The sequence below is a fragment of the Lynx rufus genome, unplaced genomic scaffold (assembly GCF_022079265.1).
Source record: "Lynx rufus isolate CCGP_SWC_20201006 ecotype Redwood Valley unplaced genomic scaffold, mLynRuf1.p SCAF_9, whole genome shotgun sequence".
NCBI lineage: Eukaryota > Metazoa > Chordata > Mammalia > Carnivora > Felidae > Lynx > Lynx rufus.
In genome coordinates, this window is record NW_025814897.1 from 66564414 (window position 1) to 66589967 (window position 25554).

Sequence of the window (25554 nt, forward strand, 5' to 3'; positions counted from 1 at the left end):
ATTCTCTTCTGTTCCCTAAACTAGCATTTCAGAGAACAGGAGTAAAAATTACAGGCATTGGGGAAGCACAACTCTTGGAGTCTGGGATTACTTCTCTCTAGCTGCTTATGCTTCGGTGATCAGCCTTTCTACCCTGCAAACCTGAAGTACTGTGGAGTATTCATGGGGCTGACCACTTAGACACGCTCCCCTCACCTCCCACTGCTTCCAAAATCATCAATAGCTAAGATTTCAGCAATTATTATACATTTTGTCCCATGCAGCTAAACTCATCTGCCACAACACCAGTAACAAATTAGACCATTTATTTCGAAAAGGGTAATTAAGAACAATTTGAACCATAATTAGTTGATTTAGAGTATCACTATCTAGAGTAAAGTTTTCTAATTTTAAGGTTGTATCAGTGCTCAGTTATAAAATCAATCTTACTAACCTCCTCGAGCAAAGCTATTGGATGGGTTTACATCCAAATGTCCTGGCACTACCTGCTTAAGCACAGTGGACATTCTTGAAGTCCTCCTTTCAGTCCCTGAAAGTCAGCCAAAAAGAAGAACAAAAACCATGTCGTTCAGGTTAACATTACTCAAATGACAAAAAGTTATCTTCATGTGTAGCATGTCTAATTGCTGCCAAACATTGTACTTTTTAAGTACCCAAAGCTTTAATAGAGATAACAAGGCACTGTTACTATTTCCTCAGAGATACACACATTTGCAAGATTATAGAGAGTTAGGTTTGGCAAGTGCAATCAGAGAATTTAATGATAAATGAAGCAAGGCATGCATGGTGTTACTTTACAAGAAAAGCCACTTTCTGCTTATGTTGAGCTAATTCAAATAGCTGATTAAGCCAAGGAGACCAACTTTTCAAGTCACATGCTCCTGTGTCTAACACATTAGGGTTACCTCTACATGAACCCTTTGGGGTTCCATCACATGATAACTGAAACAGAATATTAGTACAAGTCTTAATGGCTTCATCCAAATCTAATGAAAACAAACTGTACTACAAATCATAAAAGGTTGCAGAAATTTCAGGAATTTCAAACTTATACATGATGATTTACTACATAAGCATTTAATAATCAGGTGTTCAACTTATACATTCCACTTTGTAATAATACTTTAAAGTCTATGTAAAATAGATTCTAAGAAAAAAGAGATGACTTTATTTATGTTCCCCACTCCTATTATTCTTTTAAAAAGAAAATAATTGAATCTCCACATTTGGTTACTGTTACTAGACATTAACAGTGGTATGTTGATTTTTAGGTAAAAGGAGCTAAAGTTATAGTCCCATAGGGTAAAACTTCAAGGGGTCATACTGAAGGAACAGTATAAATAACTGAAGAGACTAACCCAAGGAATGAAGCTTTCATAGTTGTCAAGAAGAAAAGTATTATCAAATCTTACCTGGAGACAGAGCAAGTGCTGGCCTGACAGTAAGGGTGTTATTGCCACTGAGTTTCTGTTGGACAGAAACTGCATTCAGTAAGGCTTGCAAGTATTTTTCTTGTTCTATGCTACTGGAAGATTCTAAAGAGGAGGTAGGAGCTATAAAAGAAAAAGATAGTGAATAAAACAAACTGTCTCTATATTAAGACATCTACCTATCTACCTATCTTATTCTTTCTGTGTATCTTCAAATTACCACACCCAAATATAGAAACCAGTCCCATTTATAGCTGTAAACTATTAAATGGCTATCCTCCTATGATACTGGTTTCACCACACCTACTTCTTGCTTGCATCATCATCAGAGATGGCTCTGCCATCCTCCCAGAAAGAGCCTAGGTCTGGAAAACCAGCACAGGGCTGGCCTTCCAAGAATTGGTGTAGTTATCCTGTCCATACCACTGTTTGAGAGCAGAGGATGGAATGGGTTCCCTAGGCATCCCAGAATGGCACCCATACCAGTAGTTTTCTTCTAATTCTGCCACAAAGGCCTAACAGGGCACATGAACTTGGAGGAGTCTGTTGCAGGAAGAGTGGAGGAAGATGGGGAGAAGGTAGCAACAGCCACTGCCAGATTCCCTAGTCCTTCTAAGAGAAGGGCAGAGAGGGAATGCCTCTGTGTATGCACGGAGGGAAACAAATGTGAGAACAATTCTGGGTTGGAGGGAGTCTGAGCTGGTTTGTGTGGAACAAAGAATCACTAAAATTGGCCCAGGCACTTTAAAGAGGCATCATGGGGGACTCATTAGAAAGACAACAGATATCAACAACTTTTTTTTACATCCTGAAGAAAAAATTAGCATAATTATATTTTATAAACTTTAAGGTGCCATTATTATATTTTATGAACTCTAAGATGTCATAAATTATAAGATGCACCATTATTTTATGTACTAAGAATTAAAAACTCTTCCATTTAAAGGGTGCCTGGGTGGCTCTCTTGGTGAAGTGTCTGACTTCAGCTCAGGTCATGATCTCACAGTTCATGAGTTTGAGCCCTGCATTGGGCTCTGTGCTGACAACTAGAGAGCCTGGAGTCTGCTTTAGATTCTGTGTCTCCTTCTCTCTCTCTCTCTCTCTACCCCTCCCCTGCTTGTGCTCTCTGTCTCTCAAAAATAAATAAATAAACTTAAAAACAAAAACAACTCTTCCATTTAAACTATGACAACTCTCTGATCACATCAATTTTAAGATGTATCCCAATTTCAAAGACATTAAAATGTGAGCATATGTGCGAGCTCAAAAATATGGAATACAGCAAATTTATATTAGATTAAAAAATCAGAAACCAGTGAATAAAATAGTTTCAACTTTTTCCAATGAAAAAATTAACATTGTCATCAATGATCAGTGATATATCCATCAATGCTCCAGAAATGATTCCCTCACTTTATGTAACTTACATATGCTGTGTTCTGTTATATCCACTATGTGGCTTGGGAGGATTCCTCAGTGTCAAAATAGTTAAAAACAAATTGCCTTTAATTATACTAGTGTTGAGACTCCAAGACAGGCAGGATAATGATAACGATGATGATGATGATGATGATGATGATGATGATGATGATGATGTTGTGTGTGTGCTGCCCTCAGCTGAATGATCAAAGATACGCTAGCCAACTTTTAACTTTCAGGAGGGAAATGGACGAGAATAAAGAAGAGATGTCAAAAGCACATGGTTCTACCCGCTGAACCACAGAACTTGACTTACCTCATTTCCAAAGAGTTAAGAACACAGCCATCCCTAAATTGGATCTGATATGTTGGTGGTCTATTGTTTAATTTTACTGAACATTTACTATAAGCTAGAAATTATGGGAAAGGTCTGCAAAATATAGCTTCTGACTGACTTCAAGACCTCAGACATAGTACTTAAAAATATCCTCAGAAAAAGAGACAGTAGTACTATCTGCTTTCTTAAGTTGGCCTTCTTCTAGCTTCCTAAAATATTCTTTTCTTGAGAGTTTCTTTTAAGGCAGCATTTTGGTCATTGGTTTGTGGACTTGTTTGTGTGTGTGCATGTTACTTGTAGGAATGAGATAAAATATCTCATATTACATGGGTCAGAGAATCCCTACTTGCCTCTGAAGCTGTTAAATATATTTGGATGCTCCCCAGAAGGAAAGAGAAAGATTAGTATACTCTAGTTTCCATCTGTGGATAGTTTGGTTTGCTGAAATAAAAATACCCTAGAACAAAAGGCTATTATGACAATTTATATTAAAATACAAATATAGACAGACATATTTAGCAAGATGCCAAATTCAAGGTGGAAACCCACATTGTCAAATAGTACATGTTTCATATTGCACCATGGAGAAGTCTGTGTGCGAGAGAAGGCCTGATATAAGGGCACAATTGACACTCCCAGATATCACTTCCTTTATTTTTAGGAATTCTCTAAAGTGAAAGGATCACAACTGTGCTGTACAGAGATGCTTACCTGCCTGAGGGGAGTTCTGAGATTTGAAAAGACCAACCACTCCCTTCCCATGGAATCCTCCAGATCGGAGAAGCAGGGTACTGCTTTTTGAATTCTTCCAACATACAACAGGCAGGCGATTGTGTCGATAGCAGCGGGCGACTCTTGGTAAACTACTGTCTTGTACAGCTTGAGGTACAACCAAAAGGCCAGGATAGCTTCAGGGACATGGAAAGGAGAAAAAGAATGAATGGGGTGAGAGAGTGGGAATGGGAGAGAGAAAGGGAAAGAAATGGGGAGAGAGGGAGAGAGAGAATATAAGAACATGAGTATCATAGTATCACAGTAATTTTCTAAGACTCAGAAACATACTGGTTGAGGGGTAAGACATTTATTTTCTTTTATTTATTTTTTAAAAATTATTTATTTATTTATTTAATGTTTATTCATTTTTGAAAGACAGAGAGAGACACAGCACAAGCAGGGGTGGGGCAGAGAGAGAGGGGGACACAGAATCTGAAGCAGGCTCCAGGCTCTGAGCTGTCAGCACAGAGCCTGACCTGCGCTGAAGTCGACGCTTAACCAACTGAGCCACTCAGGTGCTGCTACTGTTTTTAAAGTTTATTTATTTTGAGAGAGACACGGAGAGTGCAAGTGGGGGAGGGGCAGAGACAGAGGGAGAATCTCAAGCAGACTCCACACTGTCAGTACAGAGTCCATGTGGGGCTCAAACTCACGAGACCATGACATCGTGACCTGAGCCAAAATCAAGAGTTGGATGCTTAACTGACTGAGCCACTCAGGTGCCCCAAGACATGTATTTTAAACATGGAACTTAGTTTTAACTCAGTTCTTCAGGGTTTGAGAAAAAAACCCTAGATAGTGAAAATAGCTAATTTATCCACTAATCCGTAGTCTTTTTTGAAATAAGCCCCCTTCAATGATACTGCAGGTGGAATAACCTAAGCCTAGAACATAAAAATTCTGGGGTGCCTGGTTGGCTCAGTCGGGTAAGTGTTGACTTTGGCTCAGGTCGTGATGTCACGGTTCATGAGTTGGAGCCCTGTGTCCGGCTCTCTGCTCTCAGCGCAAAGCCTGCTTCGGATCCTTTGTCTCCTTTTCTCTCTACCCCTACCCCGTTCATGTGTTCTCTCTCTCAAAAATAAAATAAATTAAAAAAAAAAAAATCTTGTGTTGGGCGCCTGGGTGGCTCAGTCGGTTAAGTGTCTGACTCTTGATTTCTGCTCAGGTCATTATCTCATGGTTTGTGAGATCAAGGCCTGAGTCAGGCTCTGCGCTGACAGCACAGAGCCTGCTTTGGATTTTCTGTCTCCCTCTCTGCTCCTTCTCTGCTCTCTCTCTCCCTCTCACAATACATAAAGAAAATTAAAAAAAAAAAAAAAGAAAAATGCTATATAGAATTACTAAAAAGGCCTCTGTTAAACTAATGATTTCCTTTGTCTTACACACTACTTTTTGTCAACTTGAAATATAGATTGTAAGATTAGTGGATTAATAGCAACTTTATGAGGATGACAAGTCAAATTGTCAACTCATTAGTCTGCTGCAGCAACAGCTGAGAATAGAGCACACTAACATTAGTCTGCCTGAGATGGTGAAAGAACTAAAAATCAAAACCAAATGATTTTTGGTTATGAGAACAGTATGTTCAAAGGTCAAAATAAGTTTAAATATTTTATTGACACTACATGTTGATAATTTTTAAGAAAAGATTAGCTCATAAAGTTACAGGATATGACACTGGGAAAATACAAAACAAAGTACTTTGTTTTTTAGAATAGGAAGCACAAGAAGATAGGCAGGTTTCAGAGTCATTTCCTTTAGTTTATTTAGAAATATTACACTAAAGAGATTTCATATTAATAACCTCCCAAAAGGAGGTTATTACTGTGATATTTTCTAAGACTCAGAAACATACTTGTTGAGGGGTAAGACATTTATTTTCTTTTATTTATTTTTAATTAAAAAATTATTTATTTATTTTTAAAGTTTATTTATTTTGAGAGAGACACGGAGAGTGCAAGTGGGGGAGGGGCAGAGACAGAGGGAGAATCTCAAGCAGACTCCACACTGTCAGTACAGAGTCCATGTGGGGCTCAAACTCACGAGACCATGACATCATGACCTGAGCCAAAATCAAGAGTTGGATGCTTAACTGACTGAACCACTCAGGTGCCCCAAGACATGTATTTTAAACATGGAGCTTGAAACACAAATGAATTAACACAAAAAATCCATATCATTACTACCTGGGTCAATAAATTGACCATTACCAGAATCCAAGAAGATCCCCTGTATCTCTTTCCAATCACTATTTCTCTCTCCTCCTCAAAATTTACCACTGTCCTTGACTGCTAAAAAACTGGATGAGTTTTCTCTGTTTCTGAATTTTAGATAAAAGGAACAAATAAAATTTATTCTTTTGTATCTGGGTTCTTTTAGTCAACATTATGTTTGTGAGATCCATCCATGCTACTGCATATAGCTGTAGTTTATTTTCATTGTGTATCGTATCCCACTATGTGATTACACTATCTCCTCTTCTATTGTTGATTTTGAGTAGTTTATTGTTTTTGACTATGTGAGAAAAATGTTGCCATGAACATTCCTGTAGATGTCTTTTGGGAGCACATATACATTTCTATTGGAAATTCTGGGCAAATAACAGGTTACACATATGGTCCATAGATGTTTAGCAGATACTGCTAGACAGCTTTCCAAAGTTGTTTAACCAATTTACAGTCCCACAAGCAATAAATGAGAGTTCCACTTGCTTGACATTTTTACTAGCACTTTGTATTGTTAATCTTTTAAGTTTTAGCCATTTTTGCAGGTATAAAGTAGTCTCATTGGGACTTTATATTTGTCTAAAGACTAATAGGTTGAACATCTTTTCAGATATTTATTGGCCACCAGGATGTCTTCTTTTGTGAAGTTCCTGTTTAAGTCCCCTGCCATTTTTTATTGCCTTTTTACTCTTTTAATGTTTCCTGATGTTCTTCTGATATCTACAGAAGGTCTTAATTTATCAGTCTTTTATTTTATGGATAGTGCTTTTCCTGTCCTAAGCAATCTTTTCCTACTTCAAGGTTATGAAGATATTCTTCTATCTTCTAGAAGCTTTATTATTTTCACCTTTTACATGTAGACCCATAGACCAGTGGGAATTGATTTTTGTGTATAAGGCAGGAGTCAAGATTAATTTTTTTTCATATGGATATCCAGCATATTGAAAAAACATCTTTTATTGACTGCTGTTAAGTGCTAGCTTTACCTTAAATCAAGTGTCCATATATGTTGAGCTGTTTTATATTCCCTATTTTGCCCCAATGGTCTGTTTGACTATCCTTGTGTCAATCCCATACTATTTTAATTACTGTAGCTTTATAAAAAGTCTAGATATCCTACAGTATTATTCTATAAGACTATCTTGACTATTCCTGACCTTCTGAAGTTTTATATAACTTTATATATTAAAGTTTATATACTCTTTATATATTAAAAGAATCATCTTTTTAATTTCCATAAACATTTTGCTGGAATTTTGATTGGGACTGCACTGAATCTATAGACCAATTTCTGGAAAAATTATAGTTTTAAAGGGTTTTTTTTTTAATGTTTTTATTTATTTTTTGAAACAGGGAGAAAGCATGAGTTGGGGACAGGCAGAAAGAGAGGGAAACAGGAACCAAAGTAGGCTCCATGCTGCCAGCAGAGAGCCCAATGTGGGCCTCAAACTCATGAACTGTGAGATCATGACCTGAGCCCAAGTTGGATGCTTTGCTGACTGAGCCACCCCAGGTGCCCTGAAAAATTACAGTTTTAAAGTACTGAGTATTCAAACCCAAGGACATGAAATATCTATTTATTTATATTCTTAATGGTCCTCAATATTGTTCTGACTGTTCCACATAGAGGTCTTGTATATCTTTCATTAGAGTTATTCCTAAGTAATGCTTTTTAGAGCTACTCTACGTAGTGTCAGTACCAAAATAACATCATTTAAAATTTCATTTTTTTATTATTTACCTTTGCTATGTATATACTAATTCTTGTATAATAATTTTGTACCAGGGACCTAACTAAATTCATGTATTAATTTTAAAGGTTTATTTGTAGATTCCTTCAGATTTTCTAAGTATACAAGCAAGTCATCTGTGAATAATGATAGTTTTCCTTCTTTTCAATCTTTATGCCTTTTATTGTTTCTTTTTCTAGTCTTTTGGCACCTTTTAGGACCTCTAGTATGACACTGAGTAGAAGTCGTGATAGTGGGCATCCTTACCTTGTCCTGATCTCAGAGTAAAAGTTTTCAATTACAATTACTTTCAAAAAGTAATTTCTGCTGTAGGATTTTTTAGGCACCAGATAAGGAGCTTCCCTTATATTTCTAAGTTGATAAGAATTCTTCTTTTAAAAATCATAAATGTACATTATATTTTATAAAGTGCTTTTCTGTATATAGTGAATTTATATTTTTCTTTTTTTTCTTGGAATAAAAAAAATTATCAATTTGGAAATGTTTTTGCCCCATTTTCACAGTTCACTTGTTCTGCAAGTTCTGCACTTGAGTTTGAGATCCCCCCAGAGGCAAATATTCAAGCTTTGCGCACGAATTTCCATAGGAGGAGGGAGGGGTGGGCTTGAGGATCACACGCCCCTACAGTTTCCCTTGCCTCTCTGGCCTAGAGGAATCTTCTGTCTGGCTGTCCCACCACGTACTGTCTCCAGGACCTTCCATCACTGCATGCTTTGGACCAGGCTCACAGTAGCCATTTCTGCTTTGGTTCCCCTCCTGTAATGCAACATATTTTTTCTTTTTAATTCTTTTAAGATGGTGAATTATACTGATTGTTTTTCAATTTTCAAGCCAGTTTTGTATTCTTACAATAAACTCCACTTGGTCATAATGAATTGTCATGTGTGATTTTGTAAAAGGCAGTTTTGCACGGTGTATTTGTTCTGTACTCTTACTTTCGACTTTTCTGAATTCTTGTATATTAGGTATCTCCCTTTAAAGCAGCATAAAGCTTTAACAAAATTCTGGTAATATTTTTCTTTTAATTGGAACATTTAGTCAATTGATAAGTAATGTAATTACTGATATATTTGAATTTAAATTTACCATCTTACCATTTGCTTTCTATTTGTTCCATCTGTTCTGTGTTCCCCTTTTTCTCCTTTCTGCCTTCTTTTGGATTATTTTTTATTATTCCATTCCTTTCTTCCTAATATATTATTTGAGGGATATATATTATTTTATATCACTACAAACATTTTATTACAAGGGCTCTAATAAGTGGTCTGTTATTTTATTTTGTTTCTGACAGATCAAAATGAGAAATGAGGTCTGTTTTCTCACTGGCAGGCAGGATTTTGATAGCATGCTTCCCAAACAGCAGGACATTACACCTTGACACCACGACTTACACTATCTACAAAAAGAATTTAATTAGAAGGATAGAGTATCCAGGAAAATTATTGCATACTCAACAGAATCACAATCTTTCAGTACTTAATGAAAAATTTTTATTTGGCCCAAATCTCAAACTGTATTTCCCACTTGTTTCTCAAGTTTCATAATGGTATTTTTTATTATATATGTTTTTGTTTTTCTGAAAATACTTTTAATTGCCTTATTTTTGAAAAATACTTTTGTTGTGTGTACAACCTAGGTTGATGATTATTTTCTTTAGCTTACTGAAGATTTGATTCCATTGCCTTCTTACTTTGTTGATACCGAAATGTCATTCATCATTGCTATTCCTGTTTTGGTGAACTTTCTCTTTTCTCTGACTGCTTGGTGTCCTCTTCTTAGATGTTCTGCGGGTTCAGTTCAATACCTCTAGATGAGGACTTATTTGCTTTGGATTCATTTTGGCTTCCTGGACCTGGGGACTGGTTTCTCTCAGCAATTCTGAAAAATTCCCTGCAGTTAGTTCTTTAATATTGGCATTTCCTCTATTATCTCCAACAGAAGCACCAATCACATTAAACCTCTCACTCAATCCTGCATGTCTTTGGTCTTTTTCTTTTTCTTAATTTTAATTCCAGTATAGTTGAAATAATGTTCAATTAGTTTCAGGTTACAATATAGTGATTCAACAATTGTATACACCACACAGTGCTCATCAAGGTAAATGTACTCTTGATCTCTTTCACCTATTTCACCCGTCCCCCCAGCCACCTTCTCTCTGGTAACCATCTGCCCTTTATAGTTAAGAGTCTGTTAACTTTGTCTCTCTCTCTGTTTTATTTTCCCTATGTTCATTTGTTTTGTTTATTAAATTCTACATATAAGCGAAATACATATTCTACACACAAGTGAAATCTTATGGTATTTGTCTTTCTCTGACTGACTTATTTTACTTAGCATTATACTCTCCATATCCATACATGTTATACTGTCTAGATCTATGCTGCAAATGGCAAGATTTCATTCCTTTTTGTGGCTGAGTAATATTCCATTGTGTGCATATGTGTGTGTGTGTGTGTGTGTGTATGTGTGTACTTCTTGATCCATTCATCAGTTGGGCTGCTTTCATAATTTGGTTATTGTAAATAGTGCTGTTATAAACATAGGGATGCATATATCCTTTTGAATTAGTGTTTTCATATTCTTTGGTTAAGTATCCAATAGTGCGATTACTAGATCATATGGTAGTTCTATTTTTAACTTTTTGAGAAACCTCTATACTGTCTTCCAGAGTGGCTGCACCAGTTTGCATTGTGGTTTTGATTTGCATTTCTCTGATGATGAGGGATGTTGAGTATCTTTTCATCTGTTGGCCAAGTATTTATAAATTTAAACTGTCATTTAAAATGAGATACCTATAGTTCTTTAAGAACAGTGGGGTTGAAACTAATAGTAACATTAAGACAACTTTCTAAAATATGTACAAAGTGCTTTCACAGCATTATTCTGTTTAATCAAAGCAAGAATTTATGAATGCAAAGGAAACAGCTTACCCAGAGATGAAAATGATTAAACTTGTACATGGCAGAATGTAGTTTTAAAAAATATAAAGCATGAAATAGGGCCTTACTGATATAGGAAACAGTGAAAGATGACAAGAATAGAAACAAGAAAACATGTTCATTTACATTCTTTAAGTACTTTCCCTTGGAAATATTCTAATTAGACAGCATAAGAAAACCCTGCCTACACTTGGGTCAACAAATTACAGCCCGTGGGCCAAAACACGCCCTGCCTATTCATTTACTTACCATCTATGGCTGCTTTTTGGCAGAGATGAGTAGCTGCAATGAGACCATATGGCCTGCAAAACTGAAAATATATAGTATCTGGCCCTTTAAAGAAAAAGTTTGTGGACCCCTAGCCTACAGCAGACCTTCATCTCTCCTATCTGCCTGGGCAAATCCTATTTTATTTCAACTTATCTTCAGGCATAGATGCTAGAAAAGATGCAAATGGGAAGAGAAAGACAAGAAAAAATCATATAGGAGACAAAAACTTTTACCTTTCACTCTTTGATCTAATCTAGGCACTGTTCAGTAATGTAATTATACTTCTGAGAATGCCAAGGAGATGCTTACTCATGCTGCATAAAAAGTACCTCTTAAACACACATTTCCCTGGAGATCTTGCTCCTAGTTTTCTGGCATTTTTCTCCCTCTGGGCTATGGAGACAAATAGCCCATTCAAGACTCAAATGGAAGAAAGGAAAGGTGTCTTTTTAGAGGCCACTAACAGACTTACCTCCGGCAGAGTGAATACATCCTGTTGGAGGCAGTGATTCGAAAATACTCTGGTTTTGAGCGAGAAGAGCTGCCACTTATGGTTCCCAAACCTAAACGCTGATAGTCTCTGAAACAAGCTTTTTCCACTAACTGTTCCATTGTAGACTTCTCTGAGGCCTTCAGAGTGGTATTTGTGGGGAGTTCACTATCATCTGAAACTGTGAATGCAGAAACAGATTTTGAAAAAATGATATAGCTCAAAGTAGAGGATTAAAAGCTTCCCTCTGAAGAGGATTCTTAAACCAAGAGAGTTTTATATTAGGGCTACAGGCACTATGTATGTCACAGTTTAAATCATATTAATTCTTTGAAGAATCATTATGTCCAAACATAAATTAAAACAGTAATGGATAGTCAAGAAATAAAATATCAGAAGCTCAAAATGTGAGGGAAATTAACTTAAAATGCCAGGGAAGGGGCGCCTAGCTGGCCCAGTTGGAAGGGCATGCAACTCTCGGTGTTGGGGTTGTGAGCTTGAGCCCTGCGTTGGGTGCAGAGCCTTCTTTCTTTCTTTTTGTTTTTAATTAAAAAACTTTTAATTAAAACAATTTTAATTATGACAATAATTTATTGTCAAATCGGCTAACATACAGTGTGTACAGCGTGTTCTTGGTTTCAGGGATAGATTCCCATGGTTCTTTTTTTTAAAAATGCTTTTATTTAGTTTAGAGAGAGATGGTGAGCATGAGCAATGGAGGGGCAGAGAGAGAGTGAGACAAAGGATCTGAAGCAGGCTCTGCACTGACAGCAGAGAGCCCGATGTGGGGCTTGAATTCACAAACTGCAAGATTATGACCTGAGCCAAAGTCGGATGCTCAACTGACTGAGCCATGCAAGTGCCCCAGGTGTAGAATTGACTTAAATAAATAAATAAATAAACTTTAAAAAAATGCCAGGGAAATTAACTCAAAGTTTCTAAAAACAATATAATTTTGAATTCATTAGCCGTATTTTTCTGTTTCAATCTAGCTTGTTTACTAATGCCAAAGTATAGTGATTTCTATTTAGGACTCTATGAAATAAACACTCAAACTCTGTCAGAAGCTAACTCATCAGTAAAATTTATCTTTAATATAATCTCTACACAAACTTCATCATCCACATTTCAGTTAACTTTTCAGAACATAAACTTTTATTAGAAATTTCTAGATTAAGCAGAAATTCACTGGTGGGAAAAGACCTTTCTTAGAGGGGTATCAAGACACTATACTTTTTTTGTGGAAAATATTTTGTCAGAGGATGTGGTACACATAGGAAACTCCCTCACAATGTTGCAATCACAGGTTACAGAATCTCTTAAGATTTTAGATGTGGAAGGATTTACCCAATAATCAAGCATTTTGGGGAGGATTTAAAAAAAACCCAACATTCCTAATGGGTACCATTATGTTCTAACTGAAAAAAAAAGTCCATGTTAAGAACTGTCCTAATTTACTTTTTTATTTATTTCTACAGTGAGAGAAACCAAATTAAAGTTTCAGAATTTTTGGATATGTACTCAAAGATATGTAACCTCAAGGGAAATAATAAGGCTCTCTTCCATTTAAAAAGAAAAAAAAAACCCTAACAGCTTATCCCTACAAATACAAGACTTTGTATTTTAGTTCGTAAACTTCACAATGCAAACATATCATCAGGTATCAGCTTTGTGTTGGCCTCTTATTTTCAGAGAAGCACAGAACATTATGTAATTTGGTGTTTTGGTGGCATTATTATCATAGAATAATAGTTTTTCTTTTGTGTAATCATTAAAACTTCAAATTAGAAGAGTCAGTAGTGATGGATAATTTTTTATGGCTTTCCATGTGACTGTAAAGAGGCCAGAATTCCAAAAAATGGTTGTTTCAGTAATACATAGTGGGTCTGTTCATTGCTCTCAGAGTATGTAGCTACCCATACTGAAATGGAGACCTTTAGCCAGTGATCTCTTAAAACATGAGGTTTCTTTCTTCAAAAGGTTCTTTGCTATTATTATTAGTAGAAGTAGTAGTGGTATAGTTACTGGTGATTGATTCTAAGATCTTGAAAAGAAAAAGGGTGCAAAGGCATCCTGCCTCCTACTAGATCAGATTATCCCTAGTGTTAATTCCATAAGCATACTCTGTAATGGGTTAAGAAATAGAAAACAGACATTTTGTGACTGTTTTTCTGCCTCTATTTTCCCAACCGAGAAGAATCTTAGCTTCTCAGATTCTGTTCTTTTGAATATGTAGTAGGCATTTTTTTTCTTACCATCTAAGGATCCCTTCATCTTTGGTCCCTCATTTTGATTAAGAGTATCCACAATGTTCTCATTCCAAACACAAATCTTTGATTTTGAATACCCAATGTCCTTGTTTCCTTATTCTTATTGCATAATGACAAGGTACTGGGGATTACTTTATACCTAAATTCTCTATGCACTGGGGTTTCTTTCTTTCTCCCTTTGATGAGACCCACGTAACAATGGCCAACCACCTTTGTGGATTTAGTAACAGAGAAACATAATTTAACAGAATCTTAGCTGAACAATGGAATATTGGGAAAATAAAATATTTTTTTTCCAATTCTGAGAAGCTAGTAAGTGCCTCTAATCTTATTATGAGATCTAGGTTCTTGTGAGTCAAGGTTTAATGGAAACAACATGAGTCTCTTATTCTTACTCATATAAGAAGAAAGAATAAAACTGAGTCATGAAGGAAAAAGGACTTCTCACATACCTGATATGTCATCTTCTTCATTCCATCCAGGACGATTCACTCTCTCTTCCACAATTGTCCCTGTCCTCCTCTTCAATAAATACTGCCGCCCAATTGTCATTTTTCCTGCCCTTTTGGCACCTTTCACAATTGTTTTTGAGAAGATACTGTAAGTCATAAAACCAAAGACAACATCAATTTAATAGGAAGACACCATTTACACTTTTTGATACCTACACAGCTCAACTTATTTCTTCTCCATTCCCACAGCTACTAGTATTGTCCAGACCTTCAGCAAGTCTGTTCTTAAATCATTTTTTACATGGCAGCAGACTAATTTCCTATAAAACACTGTTGTCATCAGGAGGGCTGTAGGCAACAAGTGCAAGAACCTAGAGTGGGACATAAGCTACTTTCCCAAATCTAAACTCAGTTTGGCTTTTTGGTCAAACATGCCCCTCAATGCACTCTGGTTATCCATGCCACTGCTCCCACGAGCTCCTACAAACTATGCCGGTAGCAGTCCTCCTGCATGGAAGCCAGTCTGCCCCCTTCTCTACTGATTCAAACTCTTTCTACTAACTCATAGGCTTTTCTTTGAGTTATATATCATATATATATGACATATAATATATATCATATATATATGATATATATGATATCATATATCATATATTTCTTTGAGTTATATATCATAACTATATGATAATTATAGTTAGCACCATGTTTAAGTGTGTATGCATAGTGTCCTGCCTTCTGACCCTGTAAATGCTTACATACTCAAGACAATTCTAAGATGTTTTAAATTTTAAAATTGCTATGTCTCTGTTGCAGGTGAATAGCATAAGCTTGATACAGTAAGGTTGATTTTGTATGTGGGTATACGTGTGTGTGTGTGTGTGTGTGTGTGTGTGTGTGTGTGCATATATTTCCTCTTCTAGTCCATAGGTTCTAAACATAAAATGCCACACAAACTTTTGTTTCTTCCATAGAGGGCTGGGATAATAGATATCACAGGCTCCTCTGTGATTCCACAGTGCTAAGACAAGTTGCTGGCCTCACCACTGTAAATACCTAGGAAGCTGTTCATGTTTCAATGTATCATTTCTGGATCTGCATGGTCTCCTTCACTTAGCAGGTAACAGTGGCACAGGTGGTCAGCTATACCATTTAGTAATGACACACTCTCTGGGTCCTCAACTCTTCTATATAATCTCCAGTTTATCTTACTTTCAGGCAAAGGGAAGGGCTTTTCTCCAAAGTCTTCATGCTCCTCCCTAATATGTAATTTGTACTGGCAGATGCCCAAATTCTAGGTGATTAATGGTGAATGAACTCAACTTTTGGCTCCTATATTTTATCACTAATTGAAGATAATTTTTATGCAATTGTTATTCTGTAATAACTGAAATGTAAAAGTTTCAACATAAATTACTAAAAATTTCATCAGAAAATAAGGGTTCCTTTAAAGAAATATGACAAGTAAATGCAATGCCTGATTCTGTACTAGGCAGAAAAAAAATGTAGCTATAAAGGATCATCAGCAAAATTTGAATAAGGACTCTGGGTTAGATGAAAGTTTTATACCAACTAAGTTTCCTGGTTATATACTGTGGTCTGTTCTTAGAAAATATATATTGATATATTTAAGGCTAAAAAGGTATTATATGTATAACTCAGGTGGTTTAGAAAACAATATATATGAGAGAGAATGATAAAGAGAATGGAACAAAACAAACAATTGGTGAATCTTGGTAAATGGTATACAGGAATTCTTTGTATTATGTTGTAACTTTTTTTTGTAAATTTGAAATTGTATCAAAAGAAAAAGTTATAAAAAAAGAAAAAATAAAGGCTCCCATCTCTAGGTCAAAGAAAAACTGTCTAGTAGGCCTGGACATCAAAGAAAACTGAAGGGTGCTCAAAGGCAGTTAGAAAGTGATTAATATGGGGAAAAGGGAAAACAGAATTTCACTCTCTAAAAATATATCATAAGCAATGGACATATTGGTCAAAACTTCTTGTAGCTTTTAGTTGCTGAAACTTGTTACATACATCAGTGCTGCTGCTCTATAACTTTCTGAGCTTGGTCCAATGGGCTTGACAGAATGGCAAACAAAACGAGCAATTATGCATACACTGACCCACAGGATAGGTCACTTCCCCTGACAGTCAGCTATGAAAACGCTGAAATGAAGAAACTTGACTGTCTTCTTACCGGAAGGAGGTGTTCTTTTCCTTCTGTTTGGGTAAAATTATTTGTGGGGTAGTTTGTCCAGCAGCAAAAGCAAAGGTGGTGAAAATGGACTGAGGATAACGGAACTTCATCAGCTGTTTCTTAAAGATCTCTACTACTTCTGGACTCACTTCTTCATCAAACGCTACTTTAATCAACTAGAGACAAAAGAGATAAAATACATTAGAGGCATTAAGGATTTCCAGGGAACTTCTCCTCAAGTTACTGAAATAAAAGAAAATAATACTAAATGGCAGAAGTCCAGAGGTTGAGGGGACCTTGGATATCATGGAATATAATGTTTTATTTTTTAAAAATAGCTCAGAAAGGTTTACTTGTCATAGATGGTTTGTTGGTAAGGAAAATCATGTATCTTAAAGTTGGGTTTCTTTAAGACCATCTTTTCTATGATGGGATAGGGAAATTAACTTATAGTGGATGAAGCAGGTAACATGTCCTTTTTTTCCTCAACTGTTGGTTCTAGACAGGGAATTTGGCCACAGGAAGTCTCTTCTTACCCCAAGATACCATAAGTCTAGTAAGAAAAAAGTCTGTTTGATTAGAATCCTAACCAGTATAGTCAAGCAATATTCTAGTTTAAAGTCCTTTGGCAGTTGGAACAGTGAAGAAATCCCTGGGAGGCTTCTCTCCCCAGGTGATGGGAGAAGGTCTGGAGTTTAGAGGTCAGCAGCCTCACATTTCACACAATAAGCACACGGAGGTTCTAGGGGTGGCTTCCTGGCTAGGAGGAATGATGCAAGAATTGGAGCACTTAAAAATCTGAGAAGTCAGAGACAAGGCATAAAAATAGGAAGAGCAAAATATCACAGACTCAGAATTGTAAAAAGGAAAAACTAAGAAAAGATCACTCTTCCAGTGTCAGAGTTTAAAAATTTATTCTTATTTTTATTTTGAGAGAGAGAGAGAGAGTGAGCAAGTGAGCAGGGGAAGGGCAGAGAGAGAAGGAAAGAGAGAATCCCAAGCAGTGCAGATCCTGATGTGGGGCTGGATCTCATGAACTGTGAGATCATAATTTGAGCCGAAATCAAGAGTTAGACAGTTAGCCGATTGAGCCACCCAGGTGCCCCCAGTGTCTGTTTTGCATCAATAATTCCATAAGTTCTGATATGTTCAAAAACCCCTAGAAAATTCTCTGCTTAATTAGAGGTTATTTAGTTAGTACCAATAGTACTTTAGCCCTGAGTGTAATTCTTAGAGTTTTATCTCTTCCACAGAAGGGCCATCGGGCACTTCCTTCTGAAAGAGATGCCAAGAGAATTGCTTTCTATCTAAAGCTTTTATCAAACACAAAGGTATGAGTTGGCAGAGAACAACAGTCAATTGTGTGTGTCAGAATTTCTGAGATCTAAATATTGACAGATAATCTTTTGGTACTCAGTTGGCCAAAGGATTCAGGAAGTGAGGGATTAAGTACAAGATGATTCATGGGTTTACTCAGTTGAAGATTACCCTCTCAGACCCTCTAATCCTCCTTATCTTCTAACTTTGGACTCCATGATCACAGAAAGTGGCCACATCATTTGTAGAAAACTTTTATCTTTATTTTATTTTATATTTTTAACATTTATTTATTTTTGGGAGAGACAGAGAGGGAGATAGCGTGAGCGAGTGTGAGTTGGGGAGGGGCAGACAGACAGGGAGATACAGAATCTGAAGTAGGCTCCAGGCTCTGAGCTATCAGCACAAATATAGGGCTGAATATAGGGCTCAAACTCACGAGCCATGAGACCATGACCTGAGCTGAAGCCAGATGTTTAACTGACTGAGTCACCCAGGTGCCAGAGAACTTTTGAACAGAAGAATGGTTCCCTTTCTTAATACCTGAAAGGATGCTGATGTAATTTGCAGTCCCTCTTGCATGTTCTGCTGGAGCTGGTTCTGCATCGTAATCTTCTTCTCCTTGGTGATGGAGGCAATGGGAAAACTCCGCACAACTGTCTGCTCCCCAACTACAGGAAAGCAAGACACAGGCTCAGCAATAACACTTTACAGGTTATTTACAGAGTCTCTGCTCCTCATTTTATCAGCCTCTGCTAAAGAAATGTATTTGGAAAGGACAATACCTAGGAATGCAGTGAGACAAAATGCAATGATTCTAGAATCACATTCATTAATTTTATTGCATGGCAATTCACTCTTGAAACATGATTCTTTCCTGGAGTGAAGCAACTGTCACAGTCTGTCTGTCTTCATTCTTTCTATTTCCCCAACCTGCCGTGTACTACACAAGATCACCCGGCTTAAGGCAATTTTCAAGATTCTTAATCTTAAAGACATCCATGATATTTAATGTAAGTATAAAGCAAAAAAGAAAAGGTTTTTAAGATGTGTTTCCATATGTGGTAAAAAGTGTTTTACCATGTATTTGTACCTTCAGAAGATACAGGACTAAGCTTAGGCTGAAGAGTTTTAGGAATTTAAGTATTAAAGCAAGGAAGGGAAAATATAAATAATTATTTATCAACTACCCAAGGTTGCAAAGATGTGAGTCTAGAAAATAAGTAGGACACACGAAGTCTCTCTTGGAGAGTCCAAAGTTCCCCATGGGAGAGGAGATTCACATGCAGAATACAACAACATGTAATTAGCTCCCAGATTTGAGGATACAAAGCTTTAAGTATTTCAGAAAGGGAGAAGATTTCTGAATGCTAGATGACTAGAAAATGATTCCTGGAAGAAGTGAGAGGGAAGGTGAGCTTTGAAGAGAGTATAGGTTTGGACTGGCAGAGGGAAAGAGGAGGGGATGTCAGGCGGTGGTACAAGTAACAGAACAGGAGCAGCGATGGGCAAAGCACCTTGTCTAGTAAGCCAGAGGAGGTGAGAAGTGAACTGGGTTTATCTGAGTTCATACATACATCCACTTTTCATCATCAGAATTTTTTTTATTTACTTATTTATTTTTTAATTTACATCCAAGTTTGTTAGCATATAATTCAATAATGATTTCAGGAGTAGATTCCAGTGATTCATCCCCTATGTATAACATCCATTGTTTATCCAAATAAGTGTCTTCCTTAATGTCCCTTACCCATTTAGCCCACCCCCTACCCACAGTCCCTCCAGCAACCCTTAGTTTGTTCTCTGTATTTAAGAGTCTCTTATGTTTTGTCCCCTTCCTTGTTCTTATATTATTTTTGCTTCCCTTCCCTTATGTCCATCTGTTTTGTATCTTAAATTCCATACATGAGTGAAGTCATATGATATTTGTCTCTCTCTGACTAATTTCACTTAGCATAATACCCTCTAGTTCCATCCACGTAGTTGCAAATGGCAAGACTTCATTCTTTTTGGTGTTGCCAAGTAATACTCAATTGTGTGTGTGTGTGTGTGTGTACACCACATCTTCTTTAACCATTCATCTGTCAACGGACATTTGGGCTCTTTCCATGCTTTGGCTATTGTCGATAGCATTACTATAAACATTGGGGTGCATGTGCCCCTTCGAAACAGCATACCTGTATCTCTTGTATAAATACCTAGTAGCGCAATTGCTGGGTCATAAGGTAGTTCTATTTTTAATCTTTTGAAACCTCCATACTGTTTTCCATACTGGTTCCACCAGTTTGCATTCCCACCAGTTGTGCAAGAGATCCTCTTTCTCCACATCCTTGCCAACATCTGTTGCTGCCTGAGTTGTTAATTTTAGCCATTCTGACTGGTGTGAGGTGGTATCTCATTGTGGTTTTAATTTGTATTTCCCTGATTCATCATCAGAATTTCTCATTCCCTGGATCTGTCAACTCTTAACCTGGAAAATTCTGATTATTCTTTAATGTTAAGCTCATATCCAGAGGCTAAACAAAATTAGGATGTATACAGAATTTAAGTTCTAGGGAGGAGTTAAGATGGCAGAGAAGTAGGAGGACTGGAATTTCCCTTGTCCCTCAAACACAGCTGTATTGAGGTTGGAACACTTGGAACACCCAGGAATACATGCTGCAGAGTGACAGAAAAATCTCCACAGGTGGAAAGAGACAGCTTGGCGGGACAGAGGTGCATGTATGCAAATTGGGAGAGATAAAATGGGTGGCGTAGGCACGGAGAGGGGTATGTCCTTCTGTGGAGGGACAAAAGGAAGAGAAAGAGAGGCTGTGGAAGTGTGGGATTGTATTTGGATAAGAGAAAAACCTCTCTGGGCCACAGACTGGGGAACAAAAAATATGGAGAGAGCCAGTTTCTACTTTGCAAACAGGCTTACAAGTCAAAGATCAGAGTTTTCAGGGGTGTGCAACTTTCTCCAGACCTGAGCTGCTCCTGTGTGCATGTGCCTGGTGGGAGGGAGCCAGCCCCAGAGCACAGTAGGGATCTCAGGGGTGCACTGGGAGATAAGAGTCCCTTCCCTTGAGTACTGTGGGAAGAGGGTTTATTGCTCCCCCCAAGGATAAAAGACCCTGTGGGCACCAGCCAGAGGTCCTTTGTTGGCTGGGTGGACTGGCACTACTCCAGAACCAGGTTCACCTGGGGTGGGATCCTGTGAGACATCAGGTTTTGAATCCCAGTTGAGTGCCTAGGAGGCGTGAGAGACCGTGAAGCAGGGCAAGCTGACTGCCCACACTATTCTGTGAGGGCTGCCTGAATAGCATGGCTTGAGACACCCTGTCTGGGGAGGAGAGACTGGAGTATTGCCATTTTTTTGCCCATCACTAACATGGTGGGGTTTCAGGGAACAGAATAGCAGCCCCCAGTGGAGGCGGGATCCGCTTACACCAAACCTGGCTCCTCAGTGCTAGGTAACTGCTTATCTACTGAAGTGGAACTGTCACTGAGTGAACCAGACGGCCTCTCCTCCAGACCAGCCACCAGTCCCAGGTGCCAACAGACAACAGTCCTGTGGTCTTGCATATTACTGTTCTCCCACCCCCTCCACTTTTCTTTCCTTCTTTTCATTTTTCCTTTCTTTTTCTTTTTATTCTTCTCTCTCTCTTTTTTTCCTTTTCTCTTTCTTGTGGAATCAGGCTCATAGTTTCTGATTTGATTTTTGGTCAATTCCTATTATATATAAATATATCCTTTTTCTTTATTTCTCTGTTCTGGTTGTTTGTTTAATCAGGCATTTTTACTCTATTCTTTTTACACCTTTTCTGTATCTCCTTCTTCTTTATTTTCCTCTCTCTGGATTAAGCCTTATAGTTTTTTTGATTCTCTGCCTGATATTTTTTTTTCTTTTTTTGCCCCTTTCACTTCCTTCTTTGTGTGGGATAAGGGCTCCCCCACCCCTTTTCTCCAGAGTTACTTCAACAAACAAATCAAAGAAAATCTGGTGGAAGGTCCAAACAATCCACCACTATGAGCAGTGGGATAGAGCAGCCAAAGTGCAACAGAGGGCATGCAACACACTCCAAAAACACTTCCTAAAGTGCCAGGCCCTGCATAGTGTATGATCCCTATCTAATACAGTAGTACTCACAGGTACAGGACATATAACAAGCTTTTAAAATTTTTTTTTTTCAACGTTTATTTATTTTTGGGACAGAGAGAGACAGAGCATGAACAGGGGAGGGGCAGAGAAAGAGGGAGACACAGAATCGGAAACAGGCTCCAGGCTCTGAGCCATCAGCCCAGAGCCCGACGCGGGGCTCGAACTCACGGACCGCGAGATCGTGACCTGGCTGAAGTCGGACGCTTAACCGACTGCGCCACCCAGGCGCCCCCATATAACAAGCTTTTAAAAACACATAAAAGACAGAAACTCAGCCAAAATGACAAAATGGAAGAACTCTCCTCAAAAGAAATTCCAGGAAGAAATGACAGCAAGAGAATTGCTCAAAACAGATATAAACAATATATCTGAACAATAATTTAGAGTAATAGTCATAAGACTACTGGCTGGGCTTGAAAAAAGTATGGAAGACAGCAGAGAATCTACTGCTACAGAGATCAAGGACCTAAGAAATAGTCACGATGCTGTAAATGAGATGCAAAATAAACGAGATGCAGTGACAGCAAGGATGGAAGAAACAGAAGAGAGAATAGGTGAAATAGAAGATAAAATTATGGAAAATGATGAAGCTGAGAAAAAGAGGGAAAGGAAATTACTAGATCTCGAGGGGAGAATTAGAGACCTAAGTGATTCAACGAAACAAAATAATATCTGTACCATAGGAGTTCCAGAAGAAGAAGAAGAGAGAAAGAGGCAGAAGGTTTATTTGAACAAATTATAGCTGAGAACTTCCCTAATCTTGGGAAGGAAACAGACATCCAAGTCCCTTCGAAATCAACAAAAACAGGTAAACACCACAACATATAGTGAAACTGGCAAAATACAAAGATAAAGAGAGAATTCTGAAAGCAGCTAGGGACAAACGGGCCTTAACCATAAGGGTAGATACATAAGGGTAGTAGCAGACCTGTCCATTGAAACTTGGCAGGCCAGAAAGGAGTGGCAGGAAATATTCAATGTGCTGAATAGGAAAAATATTCAGCCAAGAATCCTTTATCCAGCAACGCTGTCATTCAGAATAGAAGGAGAGATAAAGGCTTTCCCAGACAAAAACTAAAGTTCATGACCACTAAACCAGTCCTGCAGGAGATCCTAAGGGGGACTCTGTGAGTAGAAAGCAGTAAAGACTACAAAGGACCAGAGACATCACCACAAGCATGAAATCTACAGATAACACAATGACACTAAATCTGTATCTTTCAATAATCACTCTGAATGTAAATGGACTAAATGCCCCAATCAAAAGACAAAGGGTATCAGAATGTATAAAAAAACAAAATCCATCTATATGCTGCCTAGAAGAGACTCATTTTAGACACCTTCAGACTGAAAGTGAAGGATGGAGAACCATCTATCATGCTACTGGATGTCAAAAGAGAGCCGAAGTAGCCATACTTATATCAGACAAACTAGACTTTAAAACAAAGACTGTAATCAGAGATGAAGAAGGGTATTATATCATAATTGGGGGCCTATCCATCAAGAAGAGCTAAAAATTATAAATGTTTATTCCCCCAACATGAAAGCACCCAAATATATAAATCAATTAATCACAAACATAAATAAACGTACAGATAAAAATACTGTGATTGTAGGGGACTTTAATACTCCACTCACAACAATGGACATATCATCTAGACAAAAAGCAATAAGGAAACAATGGCTCTGAATGACATATTGGACCAGGTGAACTTAACAGAGATATTCAGAACTTTTCATCTAAACGCAGCAGAATACACATTCTTCTCAAGTGCACATGGAACATTCTCCAAAATAGATCACATATTGTGTCACAAAACAGCCCTCAACAAATATAAAAGGATTGAGAACAAACCATGCATGTTTTCAAACCACAATGCTATGAAATTTTAAACCAACCACAAGAAAAAATTTACAAAGCCCCCAAATACATGGAGGTTAAAGAATATCCTACTAAATAATGAATAGGTTATTAACCAGGAAAGTAAAGAATATATTAAAAAATATATGGAAGCAAATGAAAATGAAAACACAACAGTCCAAATCCTTTGGGATACAGCAAAGGCAGTCCTAACAGGAAAATACATTGCCATCCAGGCCTATCTCAAGAAGAAAGAAAGGCTAATATCATTCTCAATGGGGAAAAACTGAGAGCTTTCTACCTGAGATCAGGAACATGACAGGGATGTTCATTCTCACCCATTGTTGTTTAACATAGTGTTGGAAGCCCTAGCCTCAGCAATCAGACAACAAAATGAAATAAAATACATCCAAACTGGCAAAGAAGAAGTCAACCTCTCACTCTTTGCAGATGACATGATGCTCTACATGGAAAACCTGAAAGACTCCACCAAAACCCTGCTAGAACTGATACATGAATTCAGCAAAGTCACAGGATATAAAATCAGTGTACAGAAATTGGTCGCATTTTTATACAACAATAATGAAGCAACAGAAAGAGATATCAAGGAATTGGTCCCATTTATAATTGCACCAAGAACCATAAAATACCTAGGAGTAAGCCTAACCAAAGAGGTAAAATATCTGTATGCTCAGAACTATAGAAATCTTAGGAAAGAAATAGAAAAGGACACAAGGAAATGGAAAAACATTACATCCTCATGGACTGGAAGAACAAATATTGTGAAAATGTCAAAACTACTCAAAGCAATCTACACATTCAATGCAATCCCAATCAAAATAACACCAACATTCTTCACAGAGCTAGAACAAACAATTCTAAAATTGGCATGGAACCAGAAAAGACCCTGAATAGCCAAAGCAATCCTGAAAAAGAAAACCAAAGCTGGAGGCTCACAATCCTGGACTTTAGCCCGTACTACAAAGCTGTAATCATCAAGACAGTATGGTATTGGTACAAAAACAGATACATAGACCAATGGAATAGAATAGAGAACCCAGAAGTGGACCCACAAATATATGGCCAACTAATCTTTGACAAAGCAGGAAAGAGTATCCAATGGAAAAAGGACAGTCTCTTTAGCAAATGGTGCTGGGAGAACTGGACAGCAACATGCAGAAGAATGAAACTGGACCACTTTCTTACACTATACACAAAAATAAATTCAAAATTGATGAAAGACCTAAATGTAAGACAGGAAACCATCAAAATCCTAGAGGAGAAAACAGGGAATAACCTCTTTCACCTTGGCTGCAGCAACTTCTTACTTGAGGCAAGGGAAACAAAAGCAAAAATTAACTATTGGGACCTCATCAAGATAAAAAGCTTCTGCACAGCAAAGGAAAGAATCAACAAAACTAAAAGGCAGCCAACAGAATGGGAGAAGATATTTGCAAATGACAATATCTGATAAAAGGTTAGTATCAAAAATCTATAAATAACTTACCAAACTCAATACCCGAAAACAAATAATCCGGTGAAGAAATGGGCAGAAGACATGAATAGACACTTTTCCAAAGAAGGCATCCAGATACCCAACAGACAGATGAAAAGATGCTCAACATCGGTCATCATCAGGGAAATACAAATCAAAACCACATAGAGATACTACTTCACATGA

General features: G+C 37.5%; 1 protein-coding gene across 2 annotated transcripts in view; it reads right to left on the reverse strand.

Annotated features, from left to right (window-relative positions):
* Positions 1 to 25554, reverse strand: part of SBF2 (SET binding factor 2) — a 489861-nt gene that overhangs the window by 43970 nt on the left and 420337 nt on the right. The window contains exons 23-29 of one of the 2 annotated variants that reach the window (XM_047070361.1): positions 18415 to 18542; positions 16555 to 16730; positions 14358 to 14503; positions 11618 to 11816; positions 3898 to 4094; positions 1413 to 1553; positions 434 to 529 (exon numbers count right to left, since the gene is read on the reverse strand). In XM_047070361.1, coding sequence (XP_046926317.1) covers positions 434 to 529; positions 1413 to 1553; positions 3898 to 4094; positions 11618 to 11816; positions 14358 to 14503; positions 16555 to 16730; positions 18415 to 18542 — 1083 coding nt within the window. The remainder of the gene's footprint in view (positions 1 to 433; positions 530 to 1412; positions 1554 to 3897; positions 4095 to 11617; positions 11817 to 14357; positions 14504 to 16554; positions 16731 to 18414; positions 18543 to 25554) is intronic. The other variant, XM_047070360.1, reaches the window with a different exon arrangement.